This window comes from Hippoglossus stenolepis, chromosome 23 (genome assembly GCF_022539355.2).
Source record: "Hippoglossus stenolepis isolate QCI-W04-F060 chromosome 23, HSTE1.2, whole genome shotgun sequence".
Taxonomy (NCBI): Eukaryota; Metazoa; Chordata; class Actinopteri; order Pleuronectiformes; family Pleuronectidae; genus Hippoglossus; species Hippoglossus stenolepis.
The window spans coordinates 14,956,826-14,974,027 of NC_061505.1; the positions used below are offsets into that span (position 1 = coordinate 14,956,826).

The 17,202-nt window shown below is 40.6% G+C and overlaps 1 protein-coding gene across 1 annotated transcript; it reads left to right on the forward strand.

The window, feature by feature from the left end:
• Positions 1 to 1,774: 1,774 nt before the first annotated feature.
• On the forward strand, positions 1,775 to 16,878 carry slc1a1 (solute carrier family 1 member 1). Its single transcript, XM_035148229.2, has 12 exons — positions 1,775 to 2,122; positions 5,972 to 6,112; positions 8,696 to 8,788; positions 8,916 to 9,030; positions 10,046 to 10,088; positions 10,233 to 10,328; positions 10,760 to 10,944; positions 11,901 to 12,008; positions 13,161 to 13,283; positions 13,497 to 13,691; positions 13,965 to 14,099; positions 14,199 to 16,878. The coding sequence occupies exons 1-12, from the start codon at positions 2,023 to 2,025 to the stop codon at positions 14,437 to 14,439; spliced, it is 1,575 nt and encodes a 524-aa protein (XP_035004120.1). The 5' UTR covers positions 1,775 to 2,022; the 3' UTR covers positions 14,440 to 16,878.
• Positions 16,879 to 17,202: the final 324 nt, after the last annotated feature.

Below are 17,202 nucleotides of genomic sequence, written 5' to 3' on the forward strand. Positions count from 1 at the left end.
CTTGGGGGGTTGTTCTCCAGAGGCTGGTGTAGTATTTTCATAAATCAGGGGCCACAATTTACACAGAGGGGCCAATGATATATCAAACATCCATGTCCAATTCCTGATTCAGTAAGATGCACATTTAAAGATTCAGAAATAGAATTTGGTGACATCTCGTGGTGAAGTTGCATATTGCAGCTGAGTACCCCTCACATATCTCTTCCTTTCCAGACCAGCTCCCTATGTACATATAAAGTATTTAAATATAAGGGGCTACTTCTAGGGTAAAGACCACAATTTGTACAATTTAGATGAAACACAGTAGTTAAAACATCACTACGATTATTTCATATTCAATTTCTGCCAATCGATCCTTTCACCTAAATCTTACTTTAGCTCTATAGCTTTAAACACACACCATTAAATATATTTTGGAATTTTCTTCTCGTTCAAGCACATTGCATTTTTTTCAAAAAACCTGGAAATTAAAAGTTATTAGTAGTATTAGACAACTGACAGGACATTACCTCAGGAAACATGCAGCTGAACTGGGTGAGTTGTGTGATGCAATAATATTATCGATGGTTAAATTCCCATATATTAGTCTTCACTATACCTGACAATCATGGTATCTTGTCCAGCTATCTTTGTGAGGACCAGTTTGAGTCTACAACCTACGGAGTGAGGACATTTTGGGAAAGTGAGGGTCTTTTGGCCAGTCCTCACTTTGTGACCCCCCTTTAATGGACTGTTTAACCCTAACCCGGTTAAGACTTAACCCTAACCCTATGGTTAGGGTCTAGGGAATGCATTATGCCAATGAGTGTCCTCACTAAGACAGCTGTACAAACGTGTGTGTGTGTGTGTGTGTGTGTGTGTGTGTGTGTGTGTGTGTGTGTGTGTGTGTGTGTGTGTGTGTGTGGCAGCAGAGCCACATAACAGGTTTACACAGCAATGAGGAGAACAGAGGGCCCTGACATGGGGTTGGCCCTTAACCAAAATGTAAACAAACATCACTGATCAAAACAGACTTTGAGCAGGAAAAGCTTCATAACATGGATTTAGTCATTATATGACATCACACCCTGTGTTAAGATTAGCCAGTCAGTGTGACAGTGGTTGCTGGTTCAAATCCTGTGTTTTTATAAATAGAATGTCACTTGCCACAATTTACACGGAGTGGCCAATTATATGTACAAAATCCATTCTCAATTCTTGATTCAGAAAGGTGCACATTTATCTCATCTCTTGTTTACTGTTATCTCTATAGCTTTGAGCAAAGCCACACATCATGACGTATATTTTGAAAGTTGTCCCTTGATATAACACATTGCTTACTTTAAAAAGCTTAGAAAATAAACATTCTTGACAAATTGTCATATTTATTGTGAGTGTGGTGAGTAAGTGACTAGTTCATATAGGACAGGGGCTCTTCAGGGGCCAGTTAGAGTTCGGCTGGGGCCAGTGCTGCCCTGTTTTGTAGTTATTTTGCAATAACCATCCAAAAACATGAAGAAAAGTGGCTTGTTGAAGGGGCCTTCGGCCTGTACCTGCAGCGGGCTCATTCAGAAATCCGTCCATGATATTAATGAGCATATCCCCTTCTCACTCTGGTGGGGGGCAACCAGGGTGGGTGGGGGATGTCATCATGTAAAGTCCATGTAAAGGATTCCTGGATTGTTGAGGGGCTAATTGTGTTTTTGCTATGATTCTTTTTTTTCTTTTTTATTCCTAACCCCTTCTCACCACTGAGAGGGAAATGTCAAAGACACCTTGTGTGGGGGAAGGGTGGTGGAGGGAGAAGGCGACTGTCTCCCTCCCTCCCTCCTTTCCTTCCCCTCTCTCCACACTCTCCCTCCCTCCCTCACACCAGTGCTGGCCATCAGCAGCGTCTGACGGCTGCATCCTTTGCTGTAGCAACGCAGCTGCTCCTCCATCCCTCCCTGCCTCGCCTGCATCTGACAACCCGGCTGCAGGAGTCTTTTGTGTCTCTGCGGGGGCCATTGTTGTCTCTCCCCTCTTTGGAGCAAACGCAACACCATGGACATGATGGGCAACAAAGAGCGGCGAGGCGTGAATTTCAAAGGCTTGCTGAAGAGGAATTGGCTTCTGATTGCCACGGTTTTATCAGTGCTGCTCGGTACGTGGAAGCCCCTTAATGTCTGCTCATGTGTGCTGAGAGAATGAGACACTTTCACCCTCACTGGTGCCATTTTTCTACTTATCTTCATTGCTGTTTACACATCTGTCCCACCCTCTTTGATTTACCATTCAGCCTTGCCTTCTGCTGCTGTCACTGTTGAAATAAACCTGCTTTGTTTTTTGCATCAGATTTGCGCTGCTTGACTGAACAGCAACAGAAATGTGACATGTGTGTTCAGGAATCCAGCCCCATGTTTCATCTTCACGATTCACGAGAGAAAGGAGGATGAGTGCGGAGTGAATGTTAATGGAGACACAGCCTCTGTCCTCCGGAGGCACAGAGCTGTGTTCTCCTCTGTGTCTGGACGTGTCTCAGTCAAACGTGACCAGACTGAGGTGACAGCTGATGCTGGGTCTGTGCGAGGAGTCACAGCACTGAGGCAGCACAGTGCATGGACGGCATACAATCTGCAGGTGCTTCAAACATCTAGGCTTGAAAAGGGTTCAAATGTCTATAAACCAGTTGTTAGATTATGTTTTTGACTCTGCTCTGCGTTCTCTGTTAAATGTTCGTACCTCCCTACGTTACTGAACAAGGTCAGATTTCATAATTAAAAAAATATTCTGAGACTGAGACCTGAGGATGGATATCCAAGTCAATGACAGTCGGCTCAGTACAGAGCTGTAATCACATAGTTTGCCTGGTTTAGCATACAGATTAGACACAGGGGGAAATGGTTAACATATTTTCAGCAAGTGAAGTTAAATTTTACTTATAGTCTCAAGTCGCGACCAAAGTTATCTCGGGTGTAGGCTGTACTTCATTATAAGATTCATAAAGAGCAGTCATTCCAGTCGTTAACATCCTCGCATGCTGGTGGTGAGGAAAAGGGTTTTTTTGCTCTGTGGGGTGGGGGGGTGTCTGACTCGACCGGTTGGGTTGAGAGAGGAAGGACAAGGCAGAAAGAGAGAGAGAGAGAGAGAGCACAACACAGGTTCTTATAATAATAGTAAGACTAGTAAAACAAGTGGTAATTGTAGCAGTGGGTGTTCAGCAGGATCATGAGGGCAAGAGGTGAAATTCAGTCGTATAGATAGAAATAAGGTCAGAAATTCTAAGTTAGTGACATGCAGTAAAAAGCTAACCTGGCTCTGTCCAAAGGTCGAATAAACACCAACCAATATCACCTCAACTCACCGATCCATCCGTTATACCGTTCATCCTTTGAGGGGGGGTGGAGCTAATCCTAGCAGACAAGGTGTCCGGTCTTTCACAGACTTGATTCATTTACCAGTTTACCTGCGAGTGTTGGGACGACCCAACAGCACCCAAAGGTGCACAGCAAATGAACTCAAAGCCTCCTTGCCACAGGGTGACGGTGCTAGCCACTGCACCAAGGGGCCGTTCTCACCGGAGACTGTGATGCAGATCATTTGTGTCATTTGCACACAAACAAAAAATGTGAAACAACAAATTAGTTGCAAGCTATTTTCTGGTGCCGTTTTCCAGATAAGATAATATAAGGTAATATATTTATTAGTCCCACAACTGTGAAATAGCAGCAAAGAGCAACTTTAGGAAAGTAATATATAAATGCAAGGGAATATAAAAATAGCCTAGAAATACTATATACACTGTAAACAGAATATGTACAGTGAAACAGACTGCACAGAAGCCATGGATTGGCTCTATGAGCGCAAATGTATTCTCTGTACAATCTCTGTGGTATCAAACCGGTCAGCGTCACCGTGACAACAAGGCTCCAGAAAGTCACTGGCATTAGCAGGGATTTGCTTCTCCACCTAAAAAAATAGTCCCAGCATTGAACTCACAAATCGTGTTTTTTCCATGTTTTGTTTGTGTTTCGTTTTAAGCACATGAGATCATTTGTTAATCACTGAGCTGTGTAGACGTCAGTAGGTGTCTGACGTTTTTGAACTTTGGACGGGACTCGGCTAGCTGATTTATTTATATTTATATTAAGTTTTGGTCTTTGTGATTTTTAGCAGTCTTCATTGACTGTTTTATTTATGTGTGAGATTAATGTAGTTACGTATAAATGAAACACTTTATTTTCTGCTACACATATATCTGCTCTGTACGTCACAACTTTTTGAGAGAAAAACAAAATCAAACTATATATGTCACACAGCAGCAAGTCTCTCATCCCTTGTTGTTCATTTATCTTGATGAAGTCGCTTAAAACGAACTTCTTCCTGGTTGTTTGCTTTATCGGGCTATAAATCAGTTTATTGAAGGGCATATTTGATTGCATTACTAAGATTGTTTCTGCTTCTTCCTGGTAATAAGAAATGAAAAAGTACTACAGTCAAAGGTCATGATTTTGTCCTTTGGCTAAGCAGTTTCTCCAAAAATCCCAAATGTCCTTGTTTTGAGCTCAATCCCCTCCACCTGCAGCTGTGAAACCAAACAAGAAAAGTAAAAACTTCTATATTTTGGATGTATATGTGCTACCTGCAAACAACTTTTGAGTTGAGTGCCACTTAACTCTCTTCCACCAGGAAAGTGGCATTTCTGTATGTAGTACACACTCCATACCAGTTGGTGGGGGTAATTCACAAATTCCTTGCCAATCCCCACAAATACATGTTAACCTCAAAAGAAAAACGTTATGAAATGGATGTTTATTCCATTAATTAGAAGTCAGAGCTGAAAGAACACAACTGCCTTGCCTGCTTTTTTTTATACAATGACTTAAGTCATTAAAGGTTGCGTTTTCTCAAAATGACGAATAATTTCTTGCGGCCAATAGTCACTGACGTCAGTGGTTCTGACTTTCTAACCCACAGGTTTGAAAGCCAAGGTGTGGAATCGGTTCTCGATTAGGCACCAGCACAGCATGGATAGAAAAGGGAAACTGTGTGTCCTCCACGATTGGTTAGTTTAGTGAGGGTGAGCGTTTTAGTGATTTTATTTGTTCTAAGAAAAAGCAAAAAGGGCAAGTAGGATTGCTACAAAAACCCACAAAAGGCTCAAAGTAACAACAAAGTGACGCAAAACCACACCTAAACAAATTCAAAAGAACCAATATGAAGACATTTAAAACCACAACAATTACTCTAGATATATACAGAGATGCAAAACCTCTATTAACGAATACGTAATTGCTAGAAAGAGACAACGGCCACAAAGAAAACAGAATCACTGTCAACCTGCAGGAAGGGTTTGAGGCCATTTTTGTCATCTGCTCCTTGGGGCTCATCAATGGTGAAGACGTGTAAGCACAAATTCATTTTAAAAAAAAACGAACATTTGGTATTACAGCCAGAAGCATGAGTATTGTTATTAGACTATTAAAGGACTGTCCGAAAGTCAGTGGCGCAGAAGGACTGAGCAGCTCCGTCTGTGAAGAATCCGCAGTCAGATACAAGATTGTGTGAGTTACGAGTCAGTCATACTGGGTCATGTTTTCCTGAATAAATGTGTTTGTGTCATCCAGCTCCAATTTGCTGTGTCATCCCAGTCTTTTACAAGCAGCCTAACAGTAAGGGGTCTGTTATGCGTGATAACACAGATTCTGGCTTGCAGTGCATCACTACGAGGTATATATGTGGCATTTATAACTGGAAAATATATCATGCTTGATTTACATTAATGTGCTTTGTGCCTCGTAAACTCCATATGATAAAACACCACTGACCCATGCAGCGTTAATCATGTGTTTATATTTTGCTGACATGATACCGATTTGAAATGTTCTTTACAATGACCAAGCTTTGCACTCGTCTATCCTTTAATTCCACATCTGCATTTACAGTGAAACTGATGTCTGTTCTGTGGTTTTTTTGCCCCTCTTTAACCTTAACTTTTCTCCTGATCTTTCAGGGATCAGTTTGGGGGTCGTGGTCAGAGAGTATGCGTCCCTCTCCCAGCTCCACAAGCAGTACTTCGGCTTCCCAGGGGAGATCCTAATGCGAATGCTGAAGCTGGTCATCCTCCCTCTCATCATTTCGAGCATGATAACAGGTAACTTAAAATATGATTACTGCATGAGCAAAAGAGAGTCTTGAAATAATAATAATAATAATAATAATAATAATAATAATAATAATAAATGAAAGTGTCTATTTAAAAATAAATACAGCTTTTGAGGTTCCTAGTGTGCCCTTTATTTAGCAGAGTGGAGTGTTGACATCAGGGTGGTGGATGGTGGGAATGTGTGCATTTGAATTTAAATCAAACAATATATTTTTCTTTGTACAGCCCATATTCACGAACCACAATTTGCCCCTTAACAACGGCTTCACAGGGTGTGACATCCTCTGCCCTTTACCCATGTGTCATGTGTCCCCTGACAATCTTGGCCTACAGCAGCATAACTAAGAGCTGGTCCAAGACGGACCTGAAGCAACTGTCACTATAAGCTTTACCAAAGAGAAAGGTTTTAGGCCTATTCTTAGGTGTAGAGAGGGTCTGTTCCGTTCGAACTGGAACATGATTCCACAGGAGAGGAGCTTCATGCAGAGGAGATCACAATCTTTTACTTGCGTCATCCAAACGTTGACTTGCATATGACCCTAACAATGCATGTGACAATAGTTTATTCATGATGAACTACAAACTTTGCATTTGTGCATCAAAAATATTGTCATTGATTGTAATCCACGTTTTGGAAGATTTGTCAATCCCCTGTTTGGCCATAGGATTAAAGCAACTATGGAAACAAACCCAACGCTGAGACGGTTTTGATATTTGATCAGTATCAGTGGTCTAGGTTGTTTTTTCAAGTAAAAATGCTAAAATGCTAAAGAATTTGCTGCTTTCCTTTGTTTGATATGATCATAAGGTGAAAAGGGAAATACAACTATTTGAAGAATGTCCCTCTGGGCTCTGGGAACTTGTGATTCACATGTTAATGACTAAACAATTTGTCAATGAATTGTCAAAGAGATTAAGGATTAACTTGTTGTAAGTCCCAATTATTTGTATTCCTAGACAATGAAGGTGAGATCACCCCTTTGGTTGTGTCTCTCAGGTTTGAGAAAAGAATCGAGAGAGGAAAATTCACAAAACACACAAGCAGACAGTGGGATAAGATCCTCCAGGTGGCTGTTGAAGAACGTCATTGAGGAGCCGCATTACATCTGCTCTCACTTATCCCTTCTCCACATCCACAGCAGCTTATCGAGGCGCCCTGCTGGTTTGGAATCAGGCGGCTGATGTTTATGACTCATGAAGAAAAAGCTGCACATTGAGTTTTCTTTAGTTTGAGTCAAAACCAGCTTAGCAGAATTCATATAACCTGATTATAAACAACAATTTCAGACACATATTTATATTATCCTTTAATGCAAAGAAAGGATCTTTATTAGCTGTAGAAAATGGTTACATCTCGATTTATTTCCTTTATGAATGACAACACCAAAAATACATTTTCAAATTCATCATAATACAGACACTGCACTTGATAAAGTTTTGATGAGATTAGAATGAATTTGGATTCTGACGGCTGTACAGTTCGGGTGCTATCTAAGTGTCTGTTGTATTTGTTTTAAGTCTTACCTGAGTGACAGAAACTCTGTTTCAACAAGAAATGTCTCCCGCAGATTTACGAATATCACCTGTGGAGTTCCTCTTGGGTCTATTCTTGGTTCTTCACTGATCACCATCTACATGCTACCACTGGCTCAAGTTATCTGCAACTCCAATATTTTGTTCCATTTCTATGCAGATGATACACAAGTCTACTTATCCATAACTCCAACTGACCTCACTCACTCATAAATTAGATCTTGGAGGTCCGCTAACATGTAAATGCTAAACAATGGCGCTGTGATCCGAAGGTCACAGGGATATTTTGAGCCAGATCTCAGTTTTCCTGGGTTTCTAGTACAGCCATGAGGCAAGAACTCTTGGATTCATCTTTTCTAAATATTTCAATTAAATCAACGCCATCGAAGCTCAAATTAAGAACATGGCCAAGATTAGACTATTTATTTCATGCAGTGATGCAGTAATGCTCAGTCCTGCTTTTATCAGCCATCTACAACACTGTAACTTACTATTTGCAAGACTGCCTTAGAAATCTATCAACTGCCTCTAACTTGTACTGCAGCTAGGGTTCTCATAGGAGTCAGGACTTTCAAATATTGGCACATTTTACCTTTGTTCGCCTCATTTCACTTGTTAAACGTGGTGTTCAGAAGTTATTTTACAATTTAACAACAGGTTTTGATGTCACTGAGCAGCCTTGCCCCATCTTCACCCTCCTCCTCACCCCTGCTCGTTTTCTTAGATATTTTCCAGGGCAAAGTTTGAGACAGAGGGTAGTAGAGCATTGGAATTACCTTCTCTCTTAAAACCATACTAAATATTAATTTTGTTTTCACTCATATATTTAACCATCTCGTATCTTTGTTTCCAGTTCTTGATTAGGCCTCAGGATGTATTATTACAGTGTTATCTTTACGCATAGGCTTTTTGTCAATGTTCTCATCACCCAATGAAATGAAGTCTGGTTGAAGTGGAAAACTAATATTTTGAAACTCGGTGGTAGGGTGAACCTTTGGTCTGGATGTGAAGTAACCATTGTGCTTTTTGTGCGCACAGGTGTAGCAGCCCTGGACTCTGAGGTGTCAGGAAAGATCGGACTGCGAGCCGTTATCTATTACTTCTCAACAACCATCATTGCAGTTATTCTCGGTGAGCTCGGTTAAGAGGTCAATCAAATGCTGTTATGTCAAAGTGGTGGATGACGGTGATACTGTTGGAACATTTGTGTCAGTTCCTGCTCTGATCCGAAAACCCATTGTGGTGGCATCCATTGCAGGAATTATTTTGGTGATGACGATCAAACCAGGAGTATCTCAGACAGCGGATCACATTGACAGAGCCGGGACCACACCCAACGTCACCACAGTTGACACACTCCTGGACCTCATCAGGTGACCTCACTGTCACGAGGCTGAATCCCAATGCACCCCCATCCTTCAACACAACCGATCATACAAATGCACGGATTTGAACAGTCTTTTTGAGTTCCATTTAGCTCAACACATAACATGTGATGGAATACTGTCTGGTTGTGTGAAGGCTCTTAAAGAAGTGATAAGTTTGAACTCTCTAACTTTTTCACCTCCACACACCTGGACACTCACTTTGTAAAAGAGTTTGTGTCAATGTAAAGAGTCAACTCCAAACAATATTTATATTATCACAATCTATAGAAAATTAAAAGACACACACACACACACACACACACACACACACACACACACACACACACACACACACACACACACACACACACACACACACACACACACACACACACACACACACACACACACCTCTTTTTTGGTTAATGAATTGCACTCAAAATACTAATATATTTAAAATTAATTGAAATGATTTGGGATATGCTAGAATATTTGGGAGATATTATAATATGTGTATAATTAACATGATATCAATATTTTATTTTCCGAATATCACAGTTATCATTAATACCAGAATAGTGTGACAACCAACTCAATGGAATGTCATGTCATCTTGAAACGATACGTTCATTTGAAATGTTACGTTAACACGGAAAGTAGAGTTAGACATTAGAAAGAAGTATTTCATGTTGTGTTAGCTGATCTGACACGCACTATGTTTTGTAGTATCCTGAGGCCTTTAACTCCAGGGTTATAAGGCTGAGATATTCAACCTTTAGTTTCTTGAATTAAAAGGTAATTTAATGTAAGCTAATACTTCCTGTTAACAAAATCTTGCCATCCCTCCGCAAATGACAGATGTCTTAGCTCCACTGCCTCAGAAGAATTTAGGTTCTTCCTGGATTCTGACTTGCATGAAGAGTCGTTTGAGTGATTAATGTAACGAGGAATATTTGAAGTACACATCGGTACCTTTTGTGTTCTTCCTTCACCTGAAAATCCTCCTTTTTTCCATTAACAGAAACATGTTTCCAGAAAATCTAGTGCAAGCTTGTTTTCAGCAGGTAAGAGGCAGGTGCATCCGCCACTTGTTCCCATTCCTTCCTATGTATATGTTTCAAGTGTCTTTTAAAAACTATGTCAGACTATACAATATGACACCATGTGAATGTGAATCTAATATTGCAAAATGTGACCAATTACACCAGTACAAGACAAAACGCAAAGAGCTGGAACCTCCAAAAGTTTCACCCGGCCCAACCAGTATTCCAGCTCTCACAACTACCGTCATGGAGGCAGTAGAGGTGAGTGCTCACGTTGCTCTACTCTGTTCAACAACAGCAGCCACTACCTTAATGCTACTGATGCATCGTCTTGCTTGTCAAGCAAGCAAAGGTACATTTATACCAGAGCTCTCGTCTAGTGTATTAGGTTGGGAACACCCATGAACATGACTGTTAGAGTTTTGATCTTTACCTGACAACAGTATGTCCTTGTTGAGGCATCAGTTCCACATTACGTTTCATGTTTCTGCACCTGGCAACCAGCGTCTGCTCTGAATGCATCACAAGACCCAATAATGAGCCATAAGTACCCACGGGTCAGTGGGCTGAGGAAACATTTGCACAGCGTATCAATGGGTCTTTGGAGTGAACTAATGTGGCTGTGAGAGCAGCTTCCTGGCCTGGTCTTGGCCAACTGAATGAATCCCCTCCTTGTTTTCCTCTCTCTGCAGAATATCACCAAGAACTATAAAATCATTGGGGCATATTCGGACGGAATCAACGTGTTGGGGCTTATCGTGTTCTGTGTCGCCTTTGGCCTCGTCATTGGGAAGATGGGTGAAAAGGGACGGATCCTCCTGGAATTTTTCGATGCACTGAATGAAGCAACTATGAAATTGGTCCATATAATTATGTGGTATGTGTAAAAGAATGAGGTATATAATGTGGTGCTCAAGGGCAAATTACATACAAGAGTGAAAGTAAGCATCAATTCAAACTCATGCAGTCCAGAAATGGGTACAAATTAGGTCGAGGTTTGAATGATCACTGGGTCAAGATATTTTCAAATCCGTCGATGCAGCCGCAGTGATGCAGTTTCAGGCTTTTGTTTGACTGAGTCCAGCTGCAGGTCTTTACTTGCTGCATCTCGATTACTGCAGGTGACTTTTACAGTTTCAGAGAGAAAGCTGAAACCAGCATCACCACAGGCCAAACAAACATTCCATTCCAGACAAGCAACAGTTGTATAAACTGGTAGAATGTCAGTTTTTAAGTTTTTAAGGACATTTTCAAATTGAGAACCCAAATAAATTCATTGATTATATCATAGAAGACATAGACTAACAAGAAATAGCAAGGTTTCACATTTTGAATGTTTGGGACTTACATTTTTTTAGATATTAAAAGTCAGATTCAGAAAGATCCATAAGCAGAAATTAAATGTTATAATTGCACTGATGTTTTCATTAGTGTATAATCACATGAAACTGAGAATCATTGTTTTTTTTCTCCTTAAAATGAGCCCTTTATTTCAAGAGGAGCGGCTCATCCTCCGTGCAGTCCGCCATGTTGCATTTCTACAGTAGCCAGGAATGGACAAACTAAACCCTCACTCTAGAGAGGGCCTTTAACTTTGATTTAGTGCATTAGATCAAGGCAACCACAGGAGGAGGTTTAATTTGTCAGAAACATGTAACCTAATTGCCAGATCGCAGGGAATCGTAAGCACCGTGCCTTTAAACGATCAAAATAGTTGCTGATAATTTCTTTGATTATTCATTTATCTTCAGCTGCAATCCAAAGGCAAAATATTTGTTGTAGTATTAACTTCTAAACCATACAGAATTCAAACTACGGTACTTTTTTTTTCAGCTACATGCCAGTAGGGATCCTGTTCCTAATTGCTGCTAAGATCATTGAGGTGGAAGATTGGGAGATCTTCAGGAAGATGGGTCTTTACATGGTGACGGTGCTGAGTGGGTAAGTTGCCCCATTTCTCTGTATCCGCCTGTTCCACACACTGGGATTTATGGTTGACATTTGGGCCGATTCTCCCCCCCCAGTGATACAGTAAAAGATGAGCTCTGTGTGGGCGCTGATAAGGGACAAGGACATTTAAAACTGCTCAGCCTGCAGATGCAGTAATGAAAGCTATGCTCACACCTCTAAATCTAGGTGACACCAGTAAAGACTGCACTAAAAATCCCCTTCAGTTAGGTCACAGGGTTAGTCCATGGCTTTGAATGGCTGTGATGACATCAGGTGCATATTTTCAAACAATGATTTATCCTAAAAAAATTTTGAATGCAGAAAAATCTCTTCGGATCTGCGTTTTTTATATAATCCATTAATTCAGTTAGTTCAGTCGACTGACATTTGAATCTTTACCCCATTAAGTCAAGACCCTCAGAGTTTCCAGTATGTATTCTTTGGCCATTACGTGTGATCGTAAACATTAAGAGTTGTGAGAAAAGTGTGTTAGAGTCACTCATCAGCTACAGAAAGTGACCATATCTCTGAATACTAAAACTTTTGAAGCACTGTACTAAACAATTTTTTGGGGATAAAAAAGCACAACTATAACTTTATATCCTGTAACAATGATTACAATTTATACCAAAAAGCATGTGACATGTCAACAAGTTATTTTTTACAAGATATCTTTGTAAAAAATAAAATAAAAAAGCATGTGCACTAGTGCGGTCGTATTAATTAAAGGTACATCATCATATGACATAAACCTCTGATAACCTTATAAAATGATCTATCTATCTATCTATCTATCTATCTATCTATCTTTCTTTCTTTCTTTCTTTCTATCTATCTATCTATCTATCTATCTATCTATCTATCTATCTATCTATCTATCTATCTTTCTTTCTATCTATCTATCTATCTATCTATCTATCTATCTTTCTTTCTATCTATCTATCCACCCATCCCTCCCTCCCTTCCTCCATCTTCAATCTATCTATCTATCTATCTATCTATCTATCTTTCTTTCTATCTACCTATCCACCCATCCCCCTCCCTCCTCCATCTTCAATCTATCTATCTATCTATGGTTAGTTATTAAAATCATATGGAGTGTGGACAGTGACGGTCTAATGTTAATGTGCTTCTGCCCCACAGTCTAGCAATCCACGCTATGGTCTGTCTTCCACTCATCTACTTTGTCATCGTGAGGAAGAACCCGTACACATTCACACTGGGAATGGCTCAGGCCCTGGTGACAGCGCTCATGATCTCCTCAAGGTCAGACTCCTCCAAGCTCCTCATTGTGCCTCTGAAGCCAAATCATATCCCATATAGTTCAACACCTACGTTACTCATGCATGCATTGCCTTAAACAACATATGAATAGTTATGTACTTGGCTTCAGGGCAGCATGGGAAACCACAGTGTGACCATAGGCAACCACAAGCCATAAGGTGACGAAACCAACTGGGTTTAATGAATGTCTTCCAGCTCTGCCACTCTACCCGTCACCTTCCGATGTGCCGAGGAGAACAATCGCATCGACAAGCGAATCACACGCTTCGTCCTCCCAGTGGGGGCCACCATTAACATGGACGGCACGGCGCTCTATGAGGCGGTGGCTGCCATCTTCATCGCCCAGCTGAATGACTATGCGCTAGATGTGGGCCAGATTGTTACCATCAGGTACAGTTTGGTTACTACTTAGGGGTTTCATACAGCTGCAATCTGTCTCAGACCATGACTTTGACAGGAAACAAGACAAGATCACTTGTTATTTATATTATTATCTTTTGTTTCTGTGTATGTACCAATTTTTTTACTTGTAATTTTCTATCTGACTTTCTTCCTTCCTCTTCTCGTTGACATTTTAGGCCACCAATTAAAAATATTCTCTGATATTTCATTTCTACAAGTCATTGGGAAAACTATTTGTGACATAGTGTGATTTTGTTCCAGTATCACAGCAACGGTTGCCAGTATTGGAGCAGCAGGAGTCCCTAACGCTGGCCTTGTCACCATGGTGATAGTCTTAACAGCTGTAGGTTTACCCGCAAGTGATGTCACACTGATTGTGGCTGTGGATTGGCTCCTGTAAGTTTGTCTGCAGTCCCACAATCTTATTCTACCTTTTGAAAGTTTAAATTCAAACGAGAGCAATGCTGTAGATTTATCCTGAGTGGTGTTTTTCAGGGATCGGTTCCGTACGATGATCAACGTGCTGGGTGACGCTTACGGAGCCGGTATCGTCCAGAAACTGTCCAAGAGGGAACTGGAGAGGATGGATCTGACGTCAGACGTGGACGTCGCCAACCCCTTTGCGCTGGAAGCCACTCTGGATGACGAAGAGTGCGAGAAGAAATCCTACGTGAACGGAGGCTTCACCGTCGACAAGACGGATGCAATCTCCTTCACTGAAACCTCCCAGTTTTAGCCTTTGGCTGGCTCAGGGGGGCCAGAGAAAGTGGCACGCTGCTGGGGATGCAAAGCAGAGAGCTTTCCATCATGTATCAGCACCATGACACGAGAGGAAAACGATCCAGCCAGACCCATCCAAGCTCAGACATCAGCAATAGCAGCCTCCATTAAGATTATCTGAGAGGATCACCCATCATGTTGGGCAACCATGACTAGATTAAAGTGCTTCCCTCTTACTCAAAGTGTGCCAAGATTAAGAAAAGTCAGTCTTCTTTTGAATAAGTGTCTCCTCCATGCAAAGATGCACTTAAAGGTTGTGTGTGAGTGTGTGTGTGTGTATGTGTGTGTTATGTGCGCGCGTTTGTGCGCATGAGGATGTATCTGAGGTGTGTATATTAAAACAAATATATAAATTCATTCATGTACTTTTTTTGCTCCTTGATTAGACATGAATTCTCTAAAATGTCTGAATGATCTTCGCGTGGCTGTTGTGAAATGTCTATTACCCATGATGCACTGCTTGTATAGCTATCTGTATATTTAAACTGTGCCAAACATATAAAGAGTTTTTACATCGAGTTGCATGAGGCAATATGTTAAGAAATGGGGGTGGCTGGCTGCAGACTGGTTTTTTTATGGAGACTTCACAGAGACTGGGGATGGTCCACAAAGGCTTATGAAGTCAACGAACACTGTGAAACTTTTTATTTCAGAACCAAATCGCTCAAATCTGTTGATGCATTACAAAAAATAATCATAAATATTATCTGTATTCAGGCATTGTGGGGGAAACCTATTGGATACGGCTGATTGTAACCAGACCATTTTCTTTGTCAGCTCATGGATTTATATGTCAATAATCTGATTTGCTAAGTTTGTCATTCTAAGTTCCTTTTGAAAATGTCGCTTTCTCATTTTGACTATGTTGTGGGATTGAAATATGTTCAGATGCTACGGCAGCTCTGCTATCACATAGATGCATGACAGGCTTTCATCTGTTGAACAAAATGAAGTTGGTTATAAACATTTTTGGTGAAACAAGACAAAACCTTTGAGTGCATTTGGTCGGCTAAGGAATAGGTTGACATTTTGGGAAATACACATCATACATTATTCTTCCCAGAGGGAGCTGGGACGATCAGCAGCACTCTCACGTCTGATTTAGATAGTGGGACGACTATTATTACACTATATTTTAACTGGAATTCTCTCAACATTTAACTTTCGACATTTTTGAACTGGGACATGTTTGACATAGTTAGAGAGCCATTGGTTTAAAGTCTCTAATACCATGCTGGCTGGCTGACACACATCTCTAAAAAGCCAGTAGCATTCATACATACACACTTGAACATATCAAGCCAGTTGTGCTGTCACATTTACACAAGCACACGGTTAACACTCCCAACAGTTTCAACTGACATGGTTACTTCAAATATACAAAGAGGGAAGTATTCCTTAAATATTGATTTACTGTATCCATAAGTAAAATAAGATTGGCATTAGTTGAGAATCCGTGCGTGTGTACTAGAAGTACAACATGTGGACAAAGGAGTTTTTATGTCATAGTGGCCATGGAAAGTACTCCCAGGTCCTGATCTTGTTGTCCTGAAATAACTGCATAGGGTTGTTGCAAAAATGGCTGCCGGGTTTGGTATGGAGGATATTTCCCAAAATACAAACTGGCAAAAAATGGCAAACGCGGATGTACTGCAGCACATTAGTACAGCACCCTAACAGATAGCTACGACACTCTCATAGTTTCATGCTGTAAAATTCAGATCAGCGGTGCAGGAAGACCCAGTCCTCAAAAACATCTGGTCTGTAGCCATTGGGCATTTTCACACCTGAAAGTCTGGACGATGGTCTCAACCAAGCTTCACGTCTTTGGTTAGTTACATTGTAATTTATACGTCCGTATACGTTTTCATTACTTATTTGGGATGTATAGGCCTACTTGAAATTGGTATGTAGACGGTCATGTGACTGAGGTCGGCGTGTTGTCAATTCGGCCGTTGTAGTCGCAAACATTTTTGAATAAAAAAATTGGCTTTTCGTTTGAATGGAGAAAATAAATCAACCCGTGCATTTTGTTAACTTCATTGCCACTGTAATTTCATTTTGGTATAACTACCAGCAAAATGAACATCATCATCGTTCCAACATTAAACTCTTGGAGGCAAAGACTAAAAGCAATCCTGTGACCTGCTTCTGCTTATTCTAATGTCTATATGTTTAATGCCGTCTGAAGTCATTATAATTGGTGTGAAAGCCCGAACCATGTTTTCACACTGCAAACGAACTGAGCCATGGTTCACTGAAACACTGAATATTTATTCGATTTTTTGCAATAATCAACAGGCTCTGTCTGAGGTACATCTTGATTTTAAATTAATGTATGTAATCAGTGCCTAAGCTAATAAATTCATTGGTAGTCACCTACCAAGTAAATAAATCTGCATGTGCCGTATTTTTGTCAGTTGCTAGTTAGCATCAGGAGAGGAGATAAAAACACTAATATTGCTGCACATATGCTGTATATGAATATTCGACTCTGCTGAGAACTCCAGCTATGGGGAAGTGACAAAGTATAAGAGAAATCCGAATATCTAGTCAGCAAAGCTAAAAACAATGTCAAAGTGCTTTGCTGTTCTTTTATTTCTTCTGCACTTTTTTCTAATGCTTTTGATGCCACTATACATTTTGTCTACCTTGACCCCAGATTGCACTGCCACCACACAAGGACAAAGGCTAACAAATAGGGCTATAAAACTAAAAT

Bases quoted from the DNA above. Each gene is read 5' to 3' on its own strand.
- slc1a1 (XM_035148229.2), top strand. From the start codon at position 2,023: ATGGACATGATGGGCAACAAAGAGCGGCGAGGCGTGAATTTCAAAGGC. The intron at 8,789-8,915 runs GTGAGCTCGGTT...CATCCATTGCAG, and splicing joins CATCATTGCAGTTATTCTCG to GAATTATTTTGGTGATGACG. The intron at 10,089-10,232 runs GTAAGAGGCAGG...CAATTACACCAG, and splicing joins TGCAAGCTTGTTTTCAGCAG to TACAAGACAAAACGCAAAGA.